Genomic DNA, 26,310 nt, shown 5'->3' on the forward strand with positions numbered 1-26,310 from the left:
GAGGACCTGTTTTCAGCTGTGATTTGTTAACCCAAATTCATGACATAACACGTCATATAGGTTCCGAGTCAGCCTGCCTCCAGTCAGAAAAACATCTGTGTCTTTAAAATGTCACAAAACTTGGGCCCAACTTTCCTTCATTGTCTACTCCAGCTTCTCTCCTGCTCCCCAGATCTTGTCTGCCTTTTGCTTTTTTACTTGCAGCTCAGCATGTTTAATCCTGTGGTGCCTGCACAGAGTTGTTTTGATCTTTGCTTTGTACCGAGGAAGGTGTAAACATTTCAGCCTCCAGGTGCCTGTTTGCAGGAGAGTCAGGGACCAATTACTGGGAGGCAGCTCTGGGTCTGGACAGGAGCTGGATGGACGGCTCCTTCCACACGGCTGGCACATCCCGGGCTGTGGTCAGGAGCGAGGCTGGTTATGTAAACCAACCATCTGACCGGGGTTCTTGGGGACCGCATGGAGGACAGACTAGGAGCACCCCCAGGCCGGGCTGCAGCTTGGCAACTGCAGGAGTCAAGGGGCCCCTACTGGCCTCTCTGCCTTCCCCAATGTTTGCCAGCTGCCCCCATGGGCAAGGCAGGCACAGCTGGCAGGGCCATCCTGTCCTGACCATGTCTGCCCAGCTGCATCCAGCCCCACGCCCTGGGTGCCACCATCCCCAGCTCCCCCGACATCCTGGCTGGGCCTCTGGCCTCCTTTGTGTCCCCGAGCCCTCATCTCCTCTTCAACCACGACTCTGGTTCTTCATGCCCTCTGCTCGCTGTTCATTTCCATGTCACATCTTCAAAGACTCGGCAGCAGCCAGCCCCTGCCCCCCTGCACAAAGGCAGGCAGGCTCCTTGGCAGCTGCTCAACTTGCTGTGACTCCCGACCCTGCAAGCCTCACTGTGGCCACTCGCCCACCTTGTGCTCCCTCCAGACCCAAAGGCCAGTGCCATGTCCTTTCCATGCCTTCCCAGTGACCAAGAGGGGCCCTCGGCGGTCCATGCCCTCCGACCGCGAGTGAACCGAGTGACAGGACTGCTCTGTCGGCCCCTCACGGAGCTGCCGGCACTGGGTGAGCCAACAACGAACGGCACACCACAGGGCTCCTAGTCTCCTCCACCCCTGCCCAGCCTCTGGCACTGGCATCCCCAGGTCTCGGAGCTCAGTGGCACCGCTAACAGGCTCCCCAGGGCGGGCCAGAGCACAGGGAAGGGCCCTTCGTCTCGGGAGTGCTGCTGGCAGGCCCGTTTGTCACCCACACCAGAGCCTCAAGCACGTGTCCTTTGACCTTCCTTCTATAAAGAAACGTTCCAAGTTGATAAAAGATGACAAAGACAGGTCCGCCCAAAGATTACTATGAAAGCATTGTTTAAGATAATGATTCAGGAACGCAGAGCATAGAGTCCTAGCAGCTGACTATATCCTTATGCATGAAAATGCATAAAATTAAATGCACAAAATCTTATGCTTAGAGTTCGATACCATGGGAAATTTGATCACTACTGTGCAGATTTACATACAGCAACATAGAAAAATATCTCATGTATAATGTTAAGTAGGGAAAAAGAGCAATCATGGGTGGCTTGGTCCTATTTTTGTTAAAAATATAATGATACATGCCTACTGGAAAGATGTCTGAGTACGTCGACTTCAGAACACCCCACTCTCATTGGTGGTCTTTCTGGGGATGATGTTACTGGTGGTTTGCATTACACACATTTTCCATTTTTTCCTGTAACGAACAGTCAGGCTGATTTGGCAACAAACTGGCGTGCTGCCACCTGTGGGTGCACCTCTGCTGGCATTGCACAGTGCCCCAGCACCCTGCAGGCTCTCTCAGAAGGCGCCCCCGTGCCCTGCGGGCTCTCCCTGCGAGGCCTGACAGCACGGCAGAGCGAGGCCCATCTCCCAGCCAGTGAGTCCTCTGGGTGAAGTTCCCCACAGCCAGTTGGTTACGGGCTTGGTCTTTTCATTTATCTGCACCTGATTTGGGGTGAGATGTCAAGAGAGAGAGGTAATAACAGTCACCTCTCGTGCATGGTGGCAGGTGCCTGCTCTGATGGGGGACCAGCTGCATCCTCTACATAGTTTCAAGGTCTGGGTCATTCCATTCATCTCACTGCCCAGGTGAGAGGCCCACCATCAGGCTCGCTCCTCTCGGGCAGCACAGGGCTCAGTTGAGGCTCAGGTCCTGTGCAACTGACTCCTGGGGCAGCATCTGGAAGCTCCTGACCACAGAGGAGGAAACAGGGAAGAGGAGAGGATTCGCGGGCTGTACCTTCCGGATGGTCCTGGAGGGACCCAGCCTGGGCGCAGCCACAGCTGAGAGGAGGCTGCTTGGGTCTGCAGCGCTGCATTTTGATTGACGGGGGCCTGAGGCCTCTGCCCCCCTCCTCTCCAGGGTGAGCGGCCATGCGATGTCCTGCAGGCATGGCAGTCTGTGCGGTGGCCCCTGTTGGGGGACGGAGTCATTGGAATGACAGCCCATCCGCCAGGCGCACCCTCCTGCGGAACGAGGGGAGCGGGCAAAAAGTAGGTCACATGTGCCTGATCCCATGTCACGAGGTCTCCAACCTGAGACCAATGGGAGCCGTAGCCTCCTCTGGTTTAGAACAAAACCCCACTCTGATGTTTCTCCCTTAGCCTTTTTATCTTCTCTAAACGGGGAGAGTGACCATCTGTCCCAGAGCCACGTCCATCCAGCCCTGCCGACCGCACAGTGTGGCTTTGTTCTGAGGTAAGGGGCTGTGAGCCTGGCCAAGGCCACGCGGAGCCCAGACGGCGGCATCCAGGGCCATCCAGTGGGCCATGCCGGGTGCTGACGGAGCGGGAGCTCGGGGTCCTCGCCGAGAGTCTGGGATGTTCCCCTGGTCTGACAGCAGGGCCCCTCTCTGAGAGTCAGGGTCACTGTTAACACGCCACCTTAGTGAGCTGTGATGTACGGAGTTCATAGGTCATTTTTCAGTTGTCTGTGCTCCTGGGGCACATGTGGGAATACGACCCCTGCCCCGAGAGGCTGGTTGTCCCCAGGGCCTAGGGATCCACGCCCTCCGTGGACCAGGATCTTTGCTGGGAGGTGTCCACCCAGCCTGTAGCGACCAGGTGAGCCGCCGGCACCCACGTGAGTGCAAAGCACACGTCAGAATAAAGTCCGTGCGTGTGTGTTGCAGCATGCAGAGCACATGCACTTCTGGAGCCTGATGCTTAGACGAGAAATAACGACCCCCTGTTGTCCCTGGGAGGCCAGTGAGTACAATTCCTTGTAAGGAAGTGGAGGGGGTGGCGGGCAGGTCCAGTACTTTGCAAGTGTGTGTAAAATGTGCTTGAGTTCTGTGGTTTACAAATAACAAAATGTCATTTTCTACCTGTCCTGTAAGTGAATCGAAGCTTTCCCCTAGCCGAGAATGTCTGCTGAAGGCGTTTTGCAGGTAGTGAGTGGGGCACAGAACGTTTGCTGTTGTCTGTGTGGTGGGCTGACCGCCGGCACGTTTAGACAATTATGCCTTCTTGTTTGGATTTGGGGGAAAGATGTTTCCAGAAATGCTTTCCCAGAAACCAGGTTGTATGGTATTTGATTTGAGTGTGTTCTACTAGAGAAAATGATTTTTTTTCTTTTCAGAAATAAAATATTTAAAATTTGCATCTTAACTGGCTTTCCAGAAAACATGAGTCTATAGCCAAGTCCACTGAAGTGAATGTGGACACTTTCAGTGATAAATTCTTCCATGGTGAGATGTAAAACAATAGCTGCACCCTTGGTAACAAAATAAGACTTTCTCTCCTTGCAGAAATGTGAGGCGGCCAGGGTGATACCCAGTCCCTTTCGGCTGCAGCCCTTCAGTGAGTCTCATGAACTCTTTCTAAAGGGTTCTTATCCATTTGTGATCTTGAAGAAAAGAAATTTTTTACAGAGCAGGAAATTTCATCTTCTTTGTGTGTGTTACTGATTCTAACACTTCCTTTGAGCCTGGGAGAGTGCCCAGAATTTCAGTGCAGTTTCAACACTGTCTGCTTTTCCTGTCCCACCCGACCTACCTCCCAGCACCTGGGAGGACGGGGCTGGGTCATCATGTGGGGAGCAAGTTCATGTGTGTTCATGTTAATGAGAGTGTAAGTTGCACCCCGTAATTGGCTCTAGGGAAATGAGAGCCGGGGGTGAAGCCTGCAGTGGGGCTGGTGTTAGGGGCGTTGGCTGTCCCTTGTTCACCAGCGGAAGAGAAGATTGTTTCTGCAGAGATCACACAATCTCAGAGGGAGCTCCCCTAAGCCAAGGACCCATCTCTGTCCACGGCACCCCTCGTGTGCTCCTGACGGCCAGCGCCTCACCCTTGTCCTTCACCCTGGCCTGGGCTGGTCTCCGATGATCACTCATTGCTTTTAGTCTGGCCTCATCAGGGACTGAAAGGGCCCCTTAAGGAGTCGGGTCGCCTTCTGCATGCACCTCGGGCCGCCCATCTGTGTCCTGGTCTTGGGGAGGCCCCCGCTCAATTGGAGGGGGTGCAGAAATGCAGAGCCTTGAAGGCGTGTGCTAGCCTGGCAGCCTCGGGAAGGTAGGGGGCCCCGCGCACCCAGGGTGGAGCCTCTGGAGAGCCATCTTCACTCTGGCAAGGGGGCTTCAGAAGTCGGGGTCTGGTGTGCCAGGCGGTCCCGCATTGAGGACCAGCTCCTTCTCTGGAGCATGACCGCACTATTGTAGTGGATGGTGCCCGCCAGTGCTTTTCCGGGAGGTTCCTGGACCCTGGACACCCCCCGAGAACCTGGAAAGGCAGAGTCTCATCTCCCCCCACCCCACCACCTGAGTGAGGAACACCAGGCTATGTCTGTGATCCACGGAGCCTTTCAGGGGACATTGGTGCCCACGTGAGTATGAGAGCCGAGGGTGCTGAGGGGCAGAGTTGGCATTGCTGGCAGCCACGGCCAGGTGGGTCACAGCCCAGCCAGTGCGCTCGTGAGCCCAGCCGAGGACCATGCGGGTCAGATGCAGAGCCCAGCCGCAGGAACCTCCCCACGTGTGTCCAGTTCCCCAAGTGTGTCCTGCTCCCCGCATGTGTCCTGCTCCTGAATGTGTCATGTTCCCCAAGTGTGTCCTGCTCCCAAGTGTGTCATGCTCCCATGTGTGTCCTGCTCCCCACGTGTGTCCTGCTCCTGCGTGTGTCCTGCTCCCTGTGTGTGTCCTGCTCCCGCGTGTGTCCTGCTCCTGAGTGTGTCATGTTCCCCACGTGTGTCATGTTTCCCGCATGTGTCCTGCTCCGTGTGTGTCCTGCTCCCTGTGTGTGTTCCACTCCCTGTGTGTGTCCTGCTCCCGCGTGTGTCCTGCTCCTGAGTGTGTCATGTTCCCCACGTGTGTCATGTTTCCCGCATGTGTCCTGCTCCGTGTGTGTCCTGCTCCCTGTGTGTGTTCCACTCCCTGTGTGTGTCCTGCTCCCAAGTGTGTTTTGCTCCTGCGTGTGTCCTGCTCCCAAGTGTGTCATGTTCCCCACGTGTGTCCTGCTCCCTGTGTGTGTCCTGCTCCCAAGTGTGTCATACTCCCATGTGTGTCCTGCTCCTGCGTGTGTCCTGCTCCCAAGTGTGTCCTGCTCCCAAGTGTGTCCTGCTCCCAAGTGTGTCCTGTTCCCTGTGTGTGTCCTGCTCCCGAGTGTGTCTTGCTCCCCGTGTGTGTCCTGCTCCCCGTGTGTGTCTTGCTCCTGCATGTGTCCTGCTCCCTGTGTGTGTCCTGCTCCTGCGTGTGTCCTGCTCCTGCGTGTGTCCTGCTCCCCGCATGTGTCCTGCTCCCGTGTGTGTCCTGCTCCCTCTGTGTGTTCCACTCCCTGCGTGTGTCCTGTGTGTCCTGCTCCTGTGTGCATCCTGCTCCTACGTGCATCCTGCTCCCTGTGTGTGTCCTGCTCCCAAGTGTGTCTTGCTCCTGCGTGTGTCCTGCTCCCCAAGTGTGTCCTGCTCCCCACGTGTGTCCTACTCCCTGCGTGTGTCCTGCTCCTGAGTGTGTCATGTTCCCCGCATGTGTCCTGCTCCCTGTGTGTGTCCTGCTCCTGTGTGTGTCCTGCTCCCGTGTGTGTCCTGCTCCCTGTGTGTGTTCCACTCCCTGCATGTGTCCTGCTCCTGCATGCGTCCTGCTCCCGCCTGCGTCCTGCTCCCTGTGTGCGTCCTGCTCCCTGTGTGTGTCCTGCTCCTGCGTGTGTCCTGCTCCCACGTGTGTCCTGCTCCCCGTGTGTGTCCTGCTCCTGAGTGTGTCATGTTCCCCACGTGTGTCATGTTCCCGAGTGTGTCATGTTCCCTGCGTGTGTCCTGCTCCCGTGTGTGTCCTGCTCCCTGTGTGTGTTCCACTCCCTGCGTGTGTCCTGTGTGTCCTGCTCCCGTGTGTGTCCTGCTCCCTGTGTGTGTTCCACTCCCTGCGTGTGTCCTGTGTGTCCTGCTCCCGAGTGCGTCCTGCTCCCCGCGTGTGTCCTGCTCCTGAGTGTGTCATGTTCCCCGTGTGTGTCCTTCTCCCTGTGTGTGTCCTGCTCCTGCGTGTGTCCTGCTCCCTGCGTGTGTCCTGTGTGTCCTGGTCCCGCATGCGTCCTGCTCCCATGTGTGTCCTGCTCCCTGTGTGTATCCTGCTCCCGAGTGTGTCCTGCTCCCGAGTGTGTCCTGCTCCCAAGTGTGTCCTGCCCCCAAATGTGTCCCGCTCCCCATGTGTGTCCCACTCCCGAGTGTGTCCGGCTCCCCGCATGCGTCCTGCTTCCCGAGTGTGTCCTGCTCCTGAGTGTGTCCTGCTCCCGAGTGCGTCCTGCTCCCCATGTGTGTCCTGCTCCTGTGTGTGTCCTGCTCCCTGTGTGCATCCTGCTCCCTGAGTGTGTCCTGCTCCCTGAATGTGTCCTGCTCCCGAGTGTGTCCTGCTCCCAAGTGTGTCCTGCTCCTTCATGCGTCCTGCTCCTGCGTGTGTCCTGCTCCCTGTGCGTCCTGCTCCCCGAGTGTGTCCTGCTCCCGAGTGTGTCCTGCTTCCTGAGTGTGTTCTGCTTCCGCGTGTGTCTTGCTCCCGAGTATGACCTGGCAGCAGGGTCCCTCTCACCCTGGGGTGACATGGGATCTGCCCTTCCTTCATAGAGACCCAGCTCCCACAGTGTAGAGCCAGAGGAGACCCTGTGGAGGAGGGCGGCCGGCCAGCCTCCCAGGCTGAGCCCAGGCTGCAGAGGGTGACCCTGGGAACCCGATCAGGAGCCAGGGCCATGGGAACCAGGGGCAGGCCTGAGGCTGGGTTCGCTCCCCTCACCCTGAGGTGCGGGCTGTGGGTATTGTTCAGAATGATCCAGAAGAAGGCAGGAGAGGAAAGGGAAAGAAGCCTGTGTGGAAGCACACCGCTGGGTGGGGTGTGGACCTGTGACGGGAGAGAAGGGACAGGTAGGCCTGGGGGGAGATGGGCCTGTAGGAACGGTGGTGTTTTGGTCAGCAGGAGCAGACGCACTGCTCAGTAACAGGCATGGGTCCGCCAGGCATCCAGACCAAACGCTGATGTCTGCACTGAGGCAGTGGGCTGAAGGGTGCAGAGACATGTGACGGCTCGGAAGGGTCTTGTCCAGGGATGGCCCCTGTGGGCTTGCGGCCCAGAAGGCGCTGAGGGGCTCAGCCTGCAAGCCTGGTGGCCAGGCTGTAGTCCCCGCTCAGAAACAGCCCAGGGCCCAGTTTCCACGAGCTTGTAGGTGTCAGGGACCAGGGTGGCACACGCCAAGCAACGTTCCAGGAGCAGGTGGGTCAGGAGGGCAGCCTGGCAGGACCGCGTCCCTATGCGGACAAGCACGGTCCTCACCCCAAGCAGGAGGCCGCTGCCCAGGGACGGCAGGGTCGACCTCCTGTGGCCACGTTCGTGGCCTGGAGGCCCGTTCAGCAGGAGGAACCACAGAGCACTGACCTGCCTAGTCAGTGCTCAGACCCCCGCAGGGTCCTTGGGGACGGGGGCGCCCCCACAGTGCTCGCTGGGTGCTGGGGCTGAGCCCTGAGGCAGAGCTGTTCCTCGTCTGGGTTGGTGGTGGTGGTTTAGTCACTAAGTTGTGTCCGACACTTGTGACCCCCTGGACTGTAGCCTGCCAGGCTCCTCTGTCCGTGGGATTTTCCAGGCAAGAATACTGGAATGGGTTTCCATTTCTCTGGGGCTGGTGGGTCTGAAATCCAGCTGTGATTCTAGGGTTGCGTGTTTTATAGCCTTTAAACCACCCTGCTTTTAACCTCAAGCCAGGAGGGCACGTGCTGTCTGAGAGATGTATGCAGAAGGTCCTGTATGTCCCTGGGGACTGCTCAGGATATGCACACAGTGACCCCCGGGGAGGGGCTCAGTGCTGCTCTGAGGCAGGGCTTTCCCAACCCCCAGTCCTATGTCCCCATGCGAGGGGCCACCCGCAGCCACCCTGCCATGCTCGCACCTCAGCAGGAGTAGTGCTCTGCCCTGCAGTCGGACTTTTGATTCCGTTCTTTGTACTTGGTTTTTATTTATTTATTTTTAATTTTATTTTAATTTTAAACTTTACATAATTGTATTAGTTTTGCCAAATATCAAAATGAATCCACCACAGGTATACATGTACTTGGTTTTAAAAGTTACAATCAGGCTCTGGTGACTGAAAAACATGTGTCTTCCACATTTTGAGGTTTAAACACCACACAGCCTCCGAGGCAGCATCCTGGGGCCCATGGGCAATGCCATGGGGTCGGGGACTCTCTGCCTGAGCCAGGCTGGTGGGGAGGGAGGGGGCCAGGCCCTGTCCCCTGGCCGTGTCCATGGGGCTGCCTCCAGAAGCCTGGCCAGCTGACCACCTGGGCCCACAGCATCGCCCCGTCATCCCCTGCCCGTCCCCTGAATGCAGCCCCCAACACACGGACCCAGCCCAGAGCTGAGGAAATGGATGAGCGGTGCCAGAACCAGGGGGCCGCGTCCTGTCAGCACCCAGGTGGATGGGGGTGGGGTCTGCTTGGGCAGCACCGTGGGTCCCTGCCTCCCTGCTGTTCAGCCTCAGGTCCTGCTGCTCAGGGGCCTTGTTTCCCGAAGCTTGTTTGACCCACTTCCTCCCAGCAGAGCGGAGCCCAACGAGGACCCTGTGCAGGGGGCTGTGTGGGGTTGCCCGCGCCGTGTGCGGACTTGGCTTTATGGATCTGCCTTTGTGTTTGGGAGGCAGGAACAGAGCCCCCCGCTCCCAGCGCATGCACCTGCCATTTCATCCCCCGCTCAGCTTAGAGGAGAACAAGCCGGCCATTGCAGGGAAAGGACCATGTGGGCTGTGCAGAGATGCAGGATTAACAGGCAGCCGAGGATTAAAGTCAGGGGATTAATCCCAGCCGGAGCATCAGTGTTGGGGGCAGGGACTCACAGTTGGCGATTCTGCCCATGCACGGCTCTCATCTGGAGCCCGGGTGACCCTGGGTCTTTTTAGGAAACAGAGCCACCCTTTCGATCGGGGGACCCCAGTTAGCACTTTAGCCTCCCTCACCCAGGAGAGGGCCCAGCTCCCAGGGCAGGGGGTGGGTGGGGGCCGAATCCTCACATTTCTGGTCCCTCCCTTCTCCTCCGGGGACCCCCTCCTCTCAGCAGGGCCTGCGGGCTCCCTGCTCCAAGGAAGCAAGGTTTGCTCCCCGCTTCCCTGCCTGCTCCCCAGGGTCCTGACAGGATCCTGGGTGGGGCAATCCTGCAGCCCAGGGAGGCCGACCTCCTCGTGTGACTAGTGGGGAGGCAGGACCCCCAGGTCATGCCCCCACTTCTTGGAGACTGGAGAGGAGACAGGGTTCTGGGGATGCTTTCTGGGCAAGTCGTGGGCTGGTCAGCCCACCTTCTGCCCAGAGAGCAGCCCTGGGGAGGCGTCAAGGGGTTTCTTTGAGTCCCTGGTTCCTAAGTGGAGGAGGTGTTCCTCTCAGGAATGAGGCCATGCCTTGGTCTCACCTTGTGATGTCAACCAGCCTGCCCTGCACCCAGCCTTTTCCTTCATAACTGTTGGGTTTCATTCTCCTTAAAAATCTCAAGAGCTCAGCTGACCTTGGCCTCCTTTGCTTTTCACACTAACAGAGCTACATCCTTTCTTTTGTTACGTTTATCTAAAATTGTTCCCCAATTCCCACATTTTTATTGATATAAATGACCATCAGTGTCCCTGTGTTGTAATGAAAGCTGGAATTAAGAGCTCTGTGCCCCAGGGCACAAGCTCAAGACCAGGGCTTTCCTTGTTTGGGTGGATGCCCCCAACGTCCTGAGGATGTCTTCTGTCCCCGGGCTGCCGGCACCTCCCAGCACCTGCCTGGGGGCTGAGTCCCAGTTCTTCACTGCCCAGCTCATCCTGGCCCCCTGCCCCCAACCCCACCCTCCTAGCCGGTCTGTGAAATGGAGGGAGGGGCCCCTCCTGGTGGGGCTGCGGAAGGACTATGCCTGGCACACGGTAAACGCTGTATCAGCTTTAGGTATCGCTGGCTAGTGTTCGTTTGACTGTTTGATGTGTTGATCCTGTGACCCAGCTCCCCACATTGAGTCCCCACAGTGAGTCCCCACAGTGAGTCCCTGTCTGTCCCAGGAGAGGACCTTGCCGAGGTGCAGCATCGTGATTGGTAGTCGTCCAGTGTTGCAACCGGTTTGCTCTTCTTTGACTCAGAGTGTCTAGCTGAGCAGAGGCTGGAACTGCTGGCTCGCAGCGAACATGTGGCCAGCCCATGGCAGGACTGGCTCCCCGGCCAGGGTCCAGCAGCCTGGGTGACCGTGGCTGTGCACCCCTCTGAGGCTCCAGGGGCTCCACCTTGGCTGCCCCTGTAGGTGCTGGGCTCTGCCCCCAACTCTTTGTGAGGTCCTGGGTGGACACCCACACACACACGTGCAGGGACCTGTTGCTGGACGGTGGGGTCAATAAGCATGGCTCTGTCCCCTTCCCCCCATCCCCCATCCAGTCCTCTCCCACTGGCCTCTGTCTTATGTGCTGAGCCAGGTCACAGGACATCAGAAAACTCAAGCTGAGGGTGGACCCGGGCCTGAGGAGCACCAAGTCCAGCAGGCACGTGGCCTGGGCTTTGCATGCTCCTGCCCTCGTTGGCCACTTCTCCCAGCTCAGCCTGCCCACCCTTGGCTCTGGGGTCTCAGACAGCTCTGTCCAGGGTACGGATAGGAGGGAGGCCGCCCAGGCCCCCCAGGCCCCCCAGTGCAGAAGAAACATGGGAACCTGCCCCAGCTTCTCGACCCTCTCATCTCCTGGCCTAGAGCCCACGACAACCCTCCTGCTCATCATCCCAGAAGAGGTCCTTTCTGCTCTCTGACCAACTAGAATGGATGGCTGAGGGGCAGGATGGGGACCAAACATGGACTCAGCCTTTGGGACAGCCAGCTATCCAGCCTGCAGGCCATTTCTCCCTAGACTGACCCCTCGAGGGCGGTGGCTGCCCCCTGGTTCTGCATCCCCAGCGCAGGCCCCAGCTGGACACTGAGCGTTAGACTGAAGACCCTGCTGTGGTCGGCCTCCAGCTGTAGCCAGAGGGTCGGGGGGCAGGTAAAGCATGGGGACAGACCAAGCACCTACTGTGTGCAATGCCAGGCACACGAAGACTTTGGGCTCCTGGAGCCACGGCCTCAGGAGAGTCAAGTCCACATGCAGGCCTCACCACAGGACCAGAGGCAGGGCCCAGGGAGTCTGCTGTCCCCGCGGCAAAGATGTTACTGACCTAGATACAGCGTCTGACGTGATCGGAACGTGTGTGAGCCATGCGACCTGATGTAGGTGACACCCTGTACCCTCAGCACTTCCCCAGATGTGGGACGGGAGTGTGGGCATTGTGGGTGAGGTCCACACCTTCCTGGAAGAGGAGAGACCCTGCTCCATGGCCTCTAGAGCAGGGACAGTGGAGAGCATGCGGCCCAGCCCGACGCCTTTGTCTCTCTGGACACTTGAGTGATGAGCTGGCAGACTGTGCAGTCAGGTTGTGTTGGCCTGAACATCTTCCTAACATTAACTGAGACCAGAAAGAACATTTTCTGCAGAAACCTCCTTCCTCCGCGGCCTCAAAGATGAGCTCTGCACTGTGAGCCTCCAGGGACAGAGAGCAGCCAAGAAGCTCTGTGGGTCTGTGCTGTCCCGGCCTCGAGCAGCTTGACGGGGCAGTGAGCTGTTAAACGGGATAAATCAGGTCTGTGCCCACCGCCCCCAGGTCCCTCCATGGTCTCCCAGTACAGCTGAGGCCCTGGGCCCAGCCCGAGACGGAGCACAGCTCACTGGACTGGCAGAGCCACCGAGCGCTCACAGCAGCCACGCAGGCCTCAGCTGGCACCTGGCAGGCGGGACTCCGGCAGCTCCGTCTCTGGGTGGGAATTCCCCTACTGGGGACTGTGGGCTGCCATGAACGGCCTCTGCTTTAACATCCAAATCTCTGACCCTCCACCCCCAGAGCATGCCTCAGGACTCGGAAGTCACCGCCCACTTTCCGACTCGACCTCTTCCCCTCATATCTGAAACGGACGCCCTCATCGGTTTATGTCTGACGAGCGTCAGTAGTGCCCCGGTTCAGGTTTGAAGCCTGAGCTCTGGACCAGTTCGTGGCCACCCAGTTTCGTGGGGCTCATACGTGAGACAGGGCCGGACTGGCCCCGTGTTAGGAAGGGGCTCGGAACCAGTGGAAGCCTGAGGATGGGGCACACTGGCTGCTGCTTCTGCTGTCGCTGCTACACATGGCCTGAGGATGGCGTTACAGTGCTAGGATTCTTTTGCTTCAAATATTCTTCTAAAAAAGAAGAACTGGAAAATTTGTTTCTTCAGAATTTCACTATATAGTACTGGTTATAAACAGATTTTGCCCACTGAGTCAACATAAAAGATCTGAAGAGGTTTGGGTTCTGGAGTGCTGGAGTAAGAAACAACTATCAATACCAACTCACATCAGCGTTAGTGGTGAAAGACTTGTGCTTCCCCTAAAATCACCAAGACGGGATGTCTACTCTCACCACGCCTGTGAACAGAGGACACAAGTTCTAGCCCATTCAACGTGATGAGAAAAGCAAAGGCATACAGATCGGAAAGGAAGAAACAAACCAGTCCCTGTTTGTAAGTAACACTGTTGTCTACCTTGTAAATTCCATTATGCTACCAAAAAAACTCTGGAAACTAATGGTAATGAGCAAGTTCACTTGTTAACAATGCAGGACCTACATACAGAAGTCAGTTCTATTCTATACACCACCAGTGAACAATCAGAAACCAGAGTTCAAGATGCACCATTTACAAGAACTCCAAAAAGTTAGATACTTGCTATATGTCTTAAAAAATACACACAGGATTTATATGCTGAAAACTAGAAAATACTGACGAGAGGAATCAAAGACCTGAGGCAGAGCCCTCTGTGTTCACAGCAGGGATTCTCAACGTTGTGGCGCTCGGGCCTCCCAGGGGGTCTGAGGGTGTAACGCCTCTCCCGTCAGATACCCAGCGGGAACGTGTGTAAATGCTCGCAAGACGATTCTTAAATGTATGTGAAAACACAAAGGAACTCATGGAACCAAGAAAGTTTTGAAAAAGATTGAAATTGGAGTAATTTTAAGTCGCCATAATGCTACAGTTATCCAGACATGGTGGTACTGCGGGGTAGGTCGGCATTTACATAAACAGGATATGGCCTGGAATATACCACACACATGTGGACAACTGATTTTGACAAAGATAATAAAACAGTTTATTACAGAAAGGACGGTCTTTTCAAAAAGTGGTAGAAGCAAATGGAGGATGCATAAATCAAAGAAAAAAAAACCTTGGCAAACTTCACATCTTACATAAAATTAACTCAAAATGGATCAAATCTCTAAATGCAAAATCTAAAACTATAACCTATTTAGGAGAAAATATAAGAGAAAAGCACTCATTCATAAAATATAAGAGTGTTAAAAGTCATAAAAGATAAAATTGAGAACTTGTGCTTCATCACATTTAGAAGTATTTGCTGCCTGGAAGATCCTCTTAAGATATGAAAAGGCAAAGCAAAGCCTCAGAGACAATCGTCGTCAATCACGTCCGGTGAAGGGCAGTGTCCTTGGCCATCGGAGCAGCTCTTTTAGCCTGCAGAGAAGGAAAACAGGACAGTGCAGTTGGAGGATGGACAGCAGACCCGCGCACACTTCTCCCAGCGGGATGAAGAGGTGAGAGGCATGCTCCTGGGCGGGTGTCTAGGAGAAAACAGAGTCAGCCACAAGGAGACATCACCACCGTCTCTACAGACGGCTGAAGTGACACGCTGACACCCCCGAGTGCTGGCACGGTCGCCCAGAGCCAGATCTGTCTCACCCTCTGGGCAGGCGGGGTGGGGGTGGAAAATGGTCCAGCTGCTCAGGCAAACGGTTTGCCGGTTTCCTACAAAGTGAAAAGTGAAGTGAAAGTCGCTCAGTCGTGTCCGACTCTTTGCGACCCCATGGACTATACAGTCCATGGAATTTTCCAGGCCGAAGTTAAACGTACACTTAATGTACCGTTCAGTAATCACAGCCCTGGGTGTTTATCACAGAAAAATGCAACCTTGTGTTCATATAACAACAAGCATGTGCTGCTTTGTTTGTAATCCACCTAAGCTGGAGTCCACCCGGATGTCCTTCCTGGGGGGGCTGGACACACAGTCGTGTGCAGTGTGCAGTCGGTGCCGCCCAGTCACCATGACTGACGGGCCTCCGTTACCTGAAGCAGCATCGTTATGCTGGGTGCCTTTGTCTGGTTGGATTCCCATGAAGTTCTTGAGATGATAAAGTTGTAGCAATGTAGAGCAGACTGGGCTTTCCCAGGGCTGGGACTGAGGGGAGTAAGTGGTTGCAAGCTGCCCACTGGACTCTCCATGTGACCCTGCTCATGTGGGCAGTTAGGGAAATCTGTATGTGTGACAAGACTTCAGAGAGCCACACACCAACAAAGGTGTGTAGGAGCCCATGCTGTTTAGTTACTAATGTCTGACCAATGTCCATTACTGGTTTTGATAATGTACTGCAGTTACATCAGACAGAAGCTGGGTGAATGGGCCATGGAAGCTCTGTATTATTTTTGCAGCTACTCATGTATCTAAAATTATTTCAGAAGTATGCTACACACACATGTAATACATATACACAGACATGAGAGTCGACAGTTATTACACCTAAACATAAAAAGTAAATTCTGGGAACAGATCAATTAAAAGTAAGAGATGGTCAGAGTGGAGAGAAAAGCACGAGCAGTCTATGTGCAGCCAGCAAGACACCAACATGGAATATATAAAGCTCCTGGCAGGTTGGCTGAAAGATACGTCATGTGAACACTGATCAAGACCAGCCTGTGGTGGCTGCATGAATGTGAGATGAAACAGGCTTCCGGACGAGGTGGCACCAGGGTTAGAGGGACGTTGCATGAATATGAAACAGTCAGTTCTCTAGGAAGACACGTCCGGCCCAAATGTACGTACGCTGCTCGACGGAGCCTCACGTCTGGCCCAAATGTACGTACACTGCTCGACGGAGCCTCACGTCTGGCCCAAATGTACGTACACTGCTCGACGGAGCCTCACGTCTGGCCCAAATGTACGTACACTGCTCGACGGAGCCTCACGTCTGGCCCAAATGTACGTACACTGCTCGACGGAGCCTCACGTCTGGCCCAAATGTACGTACACTGCTCGACGGAGCCTCACGTCTGGCCCAAATGTACGTACACTGCTCGACGGAGCCTCATGTCTGGCCCAAATGTACGTACACTGCTCGACGGAGCCTCATGTCTGGCCCAAATGTACGTACACTGCTTGATGGAGCCTCGAAACACAGACCAAAGCCTGGAGGACAAGCGGGGGCACAGTCACAGTCGTAGTTGGAGATCCAGGTCCCCTCTCAGTGACTGACAGGGCAAGTGGCCTTGCAGGACAGTATACCTGGCCACCAAGGGACACGGCTCGTGGGCACACAAGGTGTTCCCAAGGTAGACTGAGCTATGTATGAAAATAAAAGCCCAACAAATTTAAAACAGTTGAAATCACAAGAAATGTATGTTCTGACCAGACTGCAATTGAACTAGAAATCAATAACCAAAGGTACAAAATTTCCCAAATACTTGAAAATCAAAGCACACCGCTGTAAATGATGTGCTGGTCAAAGAGGAGGTAGCAGAAGAATGTAAGAAATACTTGGGAGATAATGTATACAATACACGCACATCTCTAAATTCTTAGGAATCAAGGGAGTCAGCGCCTCGAGAAACCTAAGCATGAAATGCTAACGTGGGAAACGTTTGCGGACAGTTATCCAAGCTTTTACCTTAAGACACTAAAGAAAGAAGAGGCAAGCAGGAGGGAGGAAATGATAAAAGCCAAGACCAGAAACCCATGAAACTGAGAACAAACTCGGCTTTCCTCATTGGAGCCACTCAGAGGAAGGGAGAATGTGGAGGGGGGTGGTGCTCCCCTTGGGCCAGGGACCTGGGGCAGCTCTGCTTCCTGAACTTTTGTGCAGCCTTCTGTTGGCTCCTTCGGGAGTGCTTCCTCTGCCCTCTTCTGGGAACCAGGGGGGCTTGCAAACCAAGCGGAGCCTGGGAGGGAGGAAGGAACAGGTCCCCCTCTGGCTGCATAGGCAGAGTCCCCTGTCCTGTCCTGACTCTGCCTGAAGGCAGGGCCTCGTCCTGCCCTCCCCACCTGTGTCCCCAGGAAGCTCCCATCCATTACCCAACAGACCCCTGGTGAGCAAGTGAATAAATGAGGGAGCAGACGGGAGGGAAGGAAACACCATCTTGGACGCCCACACGCACCAGTTCAGAGTTCAGAAGTCGCCAAGTTCTGTTCCAGAACGTCCTGTGAGGCCTAGAAATGGGCTGGACTCAGCATCCACTGTCTGCATTATCTGCCTTTGAGTGAGCACTGCGTGGGCTCCTGCTCGCGGCAGCCTGGACTGGAGCTGGGAACGGGGGGTTCCGTGTTGAATGGCAGAGAGAAGCGTGTCCTCTGCCAGCAGGCCAGGGCTGTGGGGCCGAGGCACGGGAGGCAGGTGCTGGCAGTCAGGGGTGCAGGTGAGGGCCTGTAGGGAGCACCGTTAGGGGAAGGCCCTGGACGGGCTGGCTGGAGTCAGCCTGTCGCAGGAAGGGAGACCCTGAGGCTAGGGAAGGATAGAGGAGCAGGGACCAAGGCAGGCCATGATCTGCTCATTTCTCTAATTTTATCATTTCAACCATGTTGAATCAGTGGAATTGCACAGTGTGTGACCTCGGGGACTGACCTTTTTCACACAGCATAATCCTCCCAGCCCCTCGCCCCCGGTTGCTGAGCGCATGGGGCAGTTGGTGCCGCCTCCTGGAGCAGCAGGTTCCGTGTGCGGTCTTGGTCCGCTGCACGATGCCCCGTGGCTGTCGCACCAACCTCTGGATTAGGTGCTGGGTCCTGCTTTGGGCAATTACTAACACCATGAACTCACATTCAGGCTTTTGTGAGGACACGGTCTTCCCTGCTTTGTACTAAATCCCAGCTCCAACGGTAGACGCATGTTCGCTGTTCCAGGTGACCAGGCCACTCCCTGCAGCACCTGCATGGCCTGCCAGTGGCTCCACACATCACCCACGGGGCTGGTGTGGCCACTGCCGTTTATTTAGCCACAGTGACGGGTGCATGGTGGTTCCTCCTGGGCAGTAATTTGCATCTCCCTGGAGGTTAATGACACGAACATCTTTTCACATGCTTGTTTGCCACCTACGATCCTCTTTGGTGAAATGTCCGTGTCTTTTGCCCATTTTCTAATTGGACTGCTCGTTTTCCACGGTCGAGTCTGATCCCTGCATATGCTTTAAACTAGTTTCGTGTCAGACATGCAGCTTGCAAATATTCTCTCCCCGTCTGTGGCTTGTCTCTTCATCCTCCTAACATATTCTTTGGCAAACAAAGGTCTTTAGTTTCGACACATCTCATTTTTCAGGCTTCCCTTTCGTATACCATGCTGTTAGTGTCAAGTCTAAGAATTCTGCCTTACCCTGGACCCCAAGGGTTTTTTCTTTTTTTTCTAAAAGTTTTATAGCTTTATATTTTTCATTTAAATCTATTTTCTATTTTGAGTTGATTTTTATGCAAGGGATGACTTCTAGGTCAGAGTCCATTTTTTGCCTCCAGTGTTCAGTTGCTCCAGCCCTGCATGTTGAAGAGCTGTCTTTCCTCCATTGAACTGCATTCACATCTTCGTTAGACATCAGCTGGGCACATCCGTGTGGGCCTGTTTCTGGATTCTGTGCTCTGTCCCTGCTCCGTTGATTCCCTCTGCCGATACCACAGCCTTGATCGTGACAGCTGTTGAGGAAACCGACTCCTCCTACTTTATTTTCCTTTGTCAGAATTAACTATTCTACCTCCTTTGCCTTTCCATATAAATTTTACAGTGGCTTGTCTGTGTCTATGAAATTCTTGCTGGAGTTTTAATAGGAATTATGTTAAAGTCGTATGTCAGCTCAGAGAGAACTGACATCTTTACTGTGATGAGTCTTGTGATCTGTAAACACATTCTCTCTCTCCATGTACTTAGATCTTTAATTTCTTTCATCAGCATTTTGTAGTTCTTAGCATATAAGTCCTACACATGTTTTGCTAGATTAATACCTAAGTGTGTGTGTGTGTGTGTTATTTGCTCAGTCGTGTCTGACTCTTTTGCGACACAATGGACTATAGCCCTCCAGGCTCCTCTGTCCATGGAATTCTCCAGGCAAGAATACTGAAGTGGGTTGCCATTCTCTTCTCCAAGGGATCTTCCTGACCCAGGGATTGAACCCAGGTTTCCTGCATTTGCAGGCTGATTCTTTACCATCTGAGCCACCAGGCATCAGAACGGCTTTATTTTTTCCTTCTGATCAGGTTCCTCTCATCACCTTTCCTGTCTTGCGGCGCTGGCTGAACCCCTTAGACTGTGTAAGTCACAGTGGGGAGAGGAGAGGAGACATCCGTGCCCTGTTCTAAGTGAAAGGATTCAACCCCAAGTGTGATGTTGGACACAGGTCTTTGGAGATGCTGTTCATTGAGTTGAGGAAATTCCCGTCTATTCCTGTATTTTTTACTGAGAGTTTTTATCACAAGTGGGTGTTGAATTTTGTCAAGTGCCTTTCTGCATATGATCAAGTGATATTTCTTCTCTGGTCTGTTGATATGATTGATTTCACAAGTTGATTTTTAAATACTGTACCAGCCTTGAGTCACTGGAAGAATGGTAATGTATATTTCTTTCTGTGTGTTGATGAATTCTGTTCACCACTGTCTTTATAGGATTTTCACACCAGTATTGAGGGCAGTTTCTCCTTTTGTGCTGTCCCTTGTACCATCTTTTGTACTGATTTTTGTGCCAGGCTCATGCTAGCTTCATCAAGTGGATTGGGGAAATGTTTCTCTTCTCCTCTGTTTTCTGAAGTAGATTTTGTAGAACTGGTATTAACTCTTGAAACCGTTGGTAGAATCTCCAGTGAAATGCTTTGAATTTGGAGATTTCTTTCAGGAGACTTTCAAGATCATGAAGCCAATTTCCTCAACTGCTGCTGCTGCTGCTAAGTCGCTTCAGTCGTGTCCAACTCTGTGCGACCCCAGAGACTGCAGCCCACCAGGCTCCCCCGTCCCTGGGATTCTCCAGGCAAGAACACTGGAGTGGGTTGCCATTTCCTTCTCCAATGCATGAAAGTGAAAAGTGAAAGTGAAGTCACTCAGTTGTGTCCGACTCTTTGCGACCCCATGGACTGCAGCCCACCAGGCTCCTTCATCCATAGGATTTTCCAGGCAAGAGTACTGGAGTGGGGTGCCATCGCCTTCTCCGTCCTCAATTGCTAGGTAGGGCTATTCCGATGATCTATTTCATGTTAGGTGAGTTGTGCCAGTCTGTCTTTCTCAAAGAGCAAGCCAGTTAATCTGAGTCAGCTTGTTTGCGTGGTCTTTCCTAGCGCTCCTTTGTTAGCCCTTTGATGTATGCAGGGTTCTTAGCTATAGCTTCTGTTTCACTTCTTTTAATGGTGTTTCATCTTGTCTTCTTTTTTTCTCAGTCATCCTAGAAGTCTGTCAGTTTTATTAACCTTTTAAAATAATCAGCTCTTTATTTTATTGATTTTATTTAGTTTCCCTGTTTCCAATTTTAATTATTTCTGCATTATTTCCTTTCTTCTGTTTACTTGGATTTATTTTGTTCTTATTATAGATTCTTAAAATGAGGGCTTAGATTATTGATTTAAGACTTTTTCTTTTTTCTGATATGTATTTTGTGCCATAAATTTCCCTCTAGGCACTGCTTTGTGTTTTATAAATTTTGGTATATTGTATTTTTTCAGGTATGTGTATTTTATTCGGGCATACATGATATGGGCTTCCCTGATAGTTCAGACAGTAAATAATCTGCCTGCAATGCAGGAGACCCGGGTTCAATTCCTAGGTCAGGAAGATCCCCTGGAGAAGGGAATGGCTATCCACTCCTGTATTGCCTGGAGAATCCCATGGACAGAGGAGCCTGGTGGGCTACAATCCACAGGGTTGCAAAGAGTCAGACACAACTGAGTGACTAACACACACACACACACACACACACAATACATTCGGGTCAACATGTGTTTCTAATCCTTGAGACTGCCTCTTTGACCCATGGATTACTTCAATGGGTATTGTTTTAGTTTTCATGTGCTTGGAGACTTTTCCGTTATTTCTGCGATTGATTTCTCGTTGGATTCCTTTGTGATCTGAGAACGTACCATGTGATTTCGACTCTTTTAAATTTGCTGAGGTTTGTCTTATGGCCAGGCTGTGGTCTGCAATGCTGTGTATTCTGCTGGTCCCAGACGTGCTGTGAGTGTTGCCTAGGTCCGGTTGATTGATGGTGTTGTAAGTCTTGTGTCCCTACTGATTTCCACCTAGCTGTTCTCTTAGTTGTTGAGATGGTGCTGAAATCTTCAGCTGTAACTGTAAATTTCTACATTTTTTCCTCTCAGTTCTGTCAGTTTGTGCTTCACATATTTTACTGTCCTAGTGTTTGATTCATAAGCTATTAGGACTGCTTGCTATGCTTCTTCATGGACGGACTCACCATTGTATAGTGCCCTTCTCCATCTTTGATAATTTTCATTGCTCTAAAACCAGTTTTATCTGATACTAATATGGCTACTCCTGCTTTGCTTTGATTAGTGGTTGTACGACACATCTTTTCCCATGAGTTTATTTTCAGTCTGCTTGCATCTTTGTAACGGAAGTGAATGAATTTTTTATCGACAGCATATGAGTGACTCATTTTTCTGAGTCCTCTCTGCCATTCTGTTTTCTTTATGGGTAAATTTAGACTAGTCAGACATGACTGAGTGACTTCACTTTCACTTTCACATTTAATATAATTATTGAGAGGTTAGAACTTAAGTTAGCTATTTTATTTTTTGTTTTCTGTTTGTTCTCCCTGTTTGTTTCTCCGTTTCCTTATCTCCTGCCTTCCTGTGGGTAACCCAACATTTTTAATGATTCCATTTTGATCTATTGATCGTGTTCTTGAGTGTCCCCTTTGCAGCTCTTCAGTGATTGCCTCGGTGTTGCGTTATATGTGTATAACTAATAGGTTCTGCTCATGGAGGGAGGCATTGCTCCCGCTTCCTCACCACCACCCACCACCCGACTCCCAGCTCACTGCCCCTGGTGATCTCTTTCACAAAGGAGAAGAGTAGGCCTGGGTTCTGTGGCTGGTTGGTTCCTATGGCTGGCAGCCTCCCTAAATTCCTGGCAGATGGAAGGAAGGGAGAGTTGGGTGGGAATTAGGACCAGTGGCTCCCGAACACGGCTTTGCTCGAGAGGAGTCTGGAGAGCCGTAACTGCAGCCTCTGGAGCCGCCTGGGTTTCTTGAGTCAGGCCCCTCGGGGCGGCACGCGCACCGTGCTCACTGCCGATGCCTCCTTGTTCTGTCACCGCAGATGCTCTGTTAGCGTAGGTGCTGTCACCACAGGAGGCCAGGCGAGCCCTGGGCCAGCAGGGAGCCCTGGGACGCCGGTGGGGGTCTCCTTCCCCAGCCGTGAACCTCATAGCTCCACCCCTTTCCTGGGATGGGATGGCCTGTGTAGCCGCTGCCTCGGGGGCATTCTGGGATTCCGGTCAACAGTCCTCAGCACTTCCCCAGGAGTGTGCCCAGCCCCCAGTTGCTGCCTGGGGTCTCATGCTGACCGGGGACTGCCTCTCAGGGGGCCCCACGCTGGGGGAGGGATTTCCCTGGTGAGCCCTGCTCTGTGGGCCCAGCCTTCCTCCAGTTCCTCTGGCTCCTGTGTCACGATAAGGGTTTCCTGACAGGCCCTTCCTCCCTGTTTACTCCTCTTTTTAGGTCAGCACAATGCCTGGAGCTTAGTCATGGCCAGGGAATATGTGTTGAATTAACAAAGTTATTAATTACCAGTTCCTACAGGGTGAATTTCAATCTGCATCGTGCATGTATGCATTTGGTGGAGGAAAGAGCAGGGGTGAGAGCAGCTGGCACTGATCCAGGCACTGGCCTTTGACGCATGTCCTCTGTCATACCCAGAGGTATGACACACTCCCAGCAGAGAGAGGCCACAGTGGGGTGGGCCGTGTGGCTCCACTGGGCGGGTGTCCCTGGAGGGGCCATCAGCAGGCTTTCTCGGGTGCCTTCCAATTGGGGGTGGCTGCTCAGTGACAGGATCATCCTCTGTGGTGACCAGCTGTGTGGCATCACATGTAACTTCACCCTCCTGCTGGCCTCCTAAATGCAGCTTCAGGCGTTCACCCAGAGCCACCCACCCCCTGACACTGACTTCTGAAATCCACCAGAGTTTTAAGTGAAATGTAAGTGAATGCATTTCACACGCGTGAACAGAACAGTACTGTGATGATGACCAAGTTCCAGTGTAGAATGGCCCTTACGTGCTCGCTTCCTGAATGTACCTCTCTGGCCTGCTTCCTCCTTGGACATGGAGCAGTCGGGGTGGGTGAATGCAGACTGGAAAGCTCCACGGGGCAGCCGGGACCAGCAGAGGGGAGAGAGGAGCGTACTGGTCAGCTGCCAGCCCCTGCCCCCCAGAGGTAGCAGCACAGACAGCCCCTGCTCCCTGTGTGTGTCCTGTGATGGGAGAGGAGTCGAGTCACACAAAAGCCTGGGGTCTGCTTGGAAACTGATGGGACTCTGCCCTCCGCCCTGACCCGCCCAGTCCTGAGTGTGGGGGTGTGCCGGGCTCAGCGGGCTCCTCAGCCTCAGGCAGCCTTTCTGTCAGGCAGACTCAGCAGCCTGGACCAGCTGTGGGCAAAAGTGGGACTGCATCTGCCCACCCAGGGTCCCCTCAGCCTCTCCCCCAGCCCCCAAACTCTGCTCTGGGAGACAGTCAGTGCTGGGGACCCCTCCCCCTCTGCTCCCCAGTCTGTCTCCCCCCGCAGTGTGAGCGCAGGACTTGGAAATGGCTGCTGGATGTGGTCTTCGGCCCTGGGCACACACCCAGCTGTGGCCCCAGCATCCTCGAGGGAAGGACACATGAGTGCATGAGATGTCCTGTGGGCACAGGATCACAGTCCCAGGAAACCTGCCCTGTCGTCCTCCCCAGTTCTCCCAGCCTGGCATCAAGAAAGACCAGGGAAACTCTCACAGGCGGACGGAGCACCCCAGAGACCTGGGTGCAGGGCCCACAGCAGGGCAGCCTGAGCCCTCCCTCAGACGCCACAGACGTGGAGTGTCCCTGCCCCATGCTGGGCGACCCCGACGGGGATGCTGGGGGCTGTGCTGGGTGCCACAGGCTTTCTGCACAGGAGAGGCCGGAGCAAACGTGAGATCTGGTTGTGGGGGGGGCGGGGCATGCAGTGGGTTCCCATCGCCAGCCAGCCTTGTCCCTGGGATCACCCTTTCCTTAACTCTGGCCTCAGGCTTTGCATCAGGGGGTAAGGTGACACATGTCCCTGAGCCGAGGAGCAAAGCAAAGTGGTCAAAGTGGATTTGTGTCTCCTGAGCACGGGGTGGGGGTCAATTTGGACAATTTCCTTACAGTTGGGACTGAGCCTAGGAGGTGCCCCGGCCAGGCTGAGGGTCCACGTCCCAGGTTGGGAGGAGCCACATGGTTTGGAGACAGGGTCATGGAGACAGTGCTCATCCAAGGCAGCACTGGGGTCTCCTTCACCCTGGCTGGTGGGGTGTGGGCTGTGCTGCCCCTGGAAGTGACTGAGCACCTCTGGGTACTCACCCCATGACCACACGGCCAGAGCTCTTGTCACCATCATATGGCATCAGGGTGACCTTCCCTGCCCAGCCCTCAACCCAGGAAGGACGATGGTTATACAACCCAGGCACGGGCACTCACATCGTCCCTGTGACTGCAGCCTGTGTTTGGGAAGTCGAGTGTGTCCGGTGGAGACGTGGGGGGCAGGGAAGAGCACCCAGGCTGCGTTTCTGGAGGTGACACAGCAGCGCTGAGATGACACATGCGCTGGATGTTCTGGGGGCATGCAGGGCGGCAGGCAAGTGAGTCCGAGGCAGGAGCAGAGCCTTGGAGTGAGCCTAGGGACCAAGGGAGAGCACAGCCGGCATGCCTGCCAGGGGCCTACACAGCGCAGGGCAGAGAATGTGCTTGTGAAACACAGCTGCAGTTTTCCCAATTTGATGGAAATTCTAAGACCCCAGATCCAAGAAGTTCAGTGAGGCCCCAAGAACCTGAAACACAAAGCACATTATAATCAAAACCAGTGACAAAGAGAAGCGCCTTTAAATGTGCTCGAGAGGAGGGCTTTCCTGTCAAAGGACAAAGGGAGACTGCAGCAGACCCTCCCCAGGACAGTGTGCAGGTCGGGCGCAGGGAGCCCTGTCCACCTGGGATACTGCGCCAGATGAGACAGGCTTCCGGAGATGGCGGTGTAACGCTGTCCAGATGCTCCAGAGCTGAGAACACATCCCCGGCAGACCTACCCGACCAGATACACGGGGGGATTCTTATGGCAGAAGGAAAATGATGGCATGGGCACACGGGTGAGCGTGAGAGACACTTTTATTATTATCCAAATCCCTTTAAAAGGGAGTTGACTGCTTGCACTTAAAAACAAAGTGCTGTGGGATCTATAACAGACATGTCGCAATAACAGCGCAGAGGCCGAGAGAGGCAGGCACCGTGCTGTGGGGCCGTCCTGCGCCCATCTGGCGTCGAGGCCGCAGCCCAGGGACTGAGTCAGGTCCGGCGTCTGTGCCCAGGCCCTGAAGCCGCCCCTGGATGAAAAGACCCAGAGTGGTGACTGGTAAGAGAACAAAGAGGTGGAATCATGACGGGTGTGCCATTCATCCAAAACGGGGCAGAGGAAAAGTGGGCCCAGGGAACAAAGGACAGATGGCGGGGCGATGGACTGAAGTCCCCCACAGCAACAGTCACACAAACGGGCTCAACACCCCCAGTTAAAAGGCACATCGTCAAAAAGGATAAAAAATAAGGACCAACTATATGCTGCCCACAAGAAGCTCACTTTGAATATAAAGACAAATGAAAAATAAGGGATGGAAGAAGAGACTCCTAGTGATTAGAAAGGTCAGGTGTCTGTGTTAATAACAAAGTAAATTTTGGAGTCAAGAATATTACCAGAGATAAAGGAGGATCTCTCGTCATGATCCAGGGGTCACTTCACCCACGGAACATAACCATACTAAAGGTTACGATGCTAATGATGGAGCCTAAAATACACAAAGCAAAAAAAAGCTAGAACTGCAGGAGAAACAGACGAATCCACGCTGACAGTCAGAGATGACAAGATCCCTGCTCAGCGATGGACAGAAGAACATCACAGCCATCCATGCTCTAATCGAGTCTGTGGAACACCCCCTGCAGGTCAAGAGTCCTGCTCAGCAATAGACAGAAGAGCGTTGCAGCCATCCTTGCTCTGATCGAGTCTGTGGAACACTCCACCCAGGTCAAGATCGCTGTTCAGCCATGGACAGAAGAGCGTTGCAGTCATATCGGCTTTATGTGGGACGGCCCACCCAGGCACACAGACCAGAGATAGCCCACATTCTGGTCCATAAGCAAGTCCTCGATAAACTTAGAACACCTCAAGTATTACAAGATATGTTCTCCAACCACAACAGAATTAAATTCAAAATCAATAGAACACCATCTAGAAAATCTCCAAATATTTGAAAATTCGGTAACACATTTCAAAATATCTCATGAATCAAAAAAATAAATCATAAGAGAAATTTGAAAGTATGTTCCCATGAGTGGACAAAAAGCACAAATATAAAAATTTGGGGGAGGCAGCTAAGGCCACACGCAGAGAGCCGTTTACAGAACTAAACATTTAGGCAAAAAGTAAGACTTTAAGTCCATGCCATTACCTTCTTTCTAAAGATACTAGAAAGGGCTTCCCAGGTGGCTCAGTGGTGAAGAATCCGCCTGCCAATGCAGGAGTTGC

General features: G+C 53.6%; 1 protein-coding gene across 13 annotated transcripts in view; it reads left to right on the plus strand.

Annotated features, from left to right (window-relative positions):
* PCBP3 (poly(rC) binding protein 3) overlaps positions 1-26,310 on the plus strand; it is a 231,169-nt gene that overhangs the window by 174,529 nt on the left and 30,330 nt on the right. For 2 of the 13 annotated variants that reach the window (XM_045166590.1, XM_045166596.1), the window contains exon 1: positions 3,170-3,234. The exons of 4 other annotated variants lie outside the window; for them this stretch is intronic. In XM_045166590.1, the coding sequence (XP_045022525.1) occupies positions 3,171-3,234 (64 nt within the window). In that variant the 5' untranslated portion in view covers position 3,170. Of the gene's footprint in view, positions 1-2,581; positions 2,726-3,166; positions 3,235-26,310 lie in introns of those variants that run through there. 7 more of the 13 variants (XM_044947825.2, XM_045166592.1, XM_045166591.1 and 4 more) reach the window with 7 other exon arrangements.

This window comes from Bubalus bubalis, chromosome 1, assembly GCF_019923935.1.
Source record: "Bubalus bubalis isolate 160015118507 breed Murrah chromosome 1, NDDB_SH_1, whole genome shotgun sequence".
Classification (NCBI taxonomy): Eukaryota; Metazoa; Chordata; class Mammalia; order Artiodactyla; family Bovidae; genus Bubalus; species Bubalus bubalis.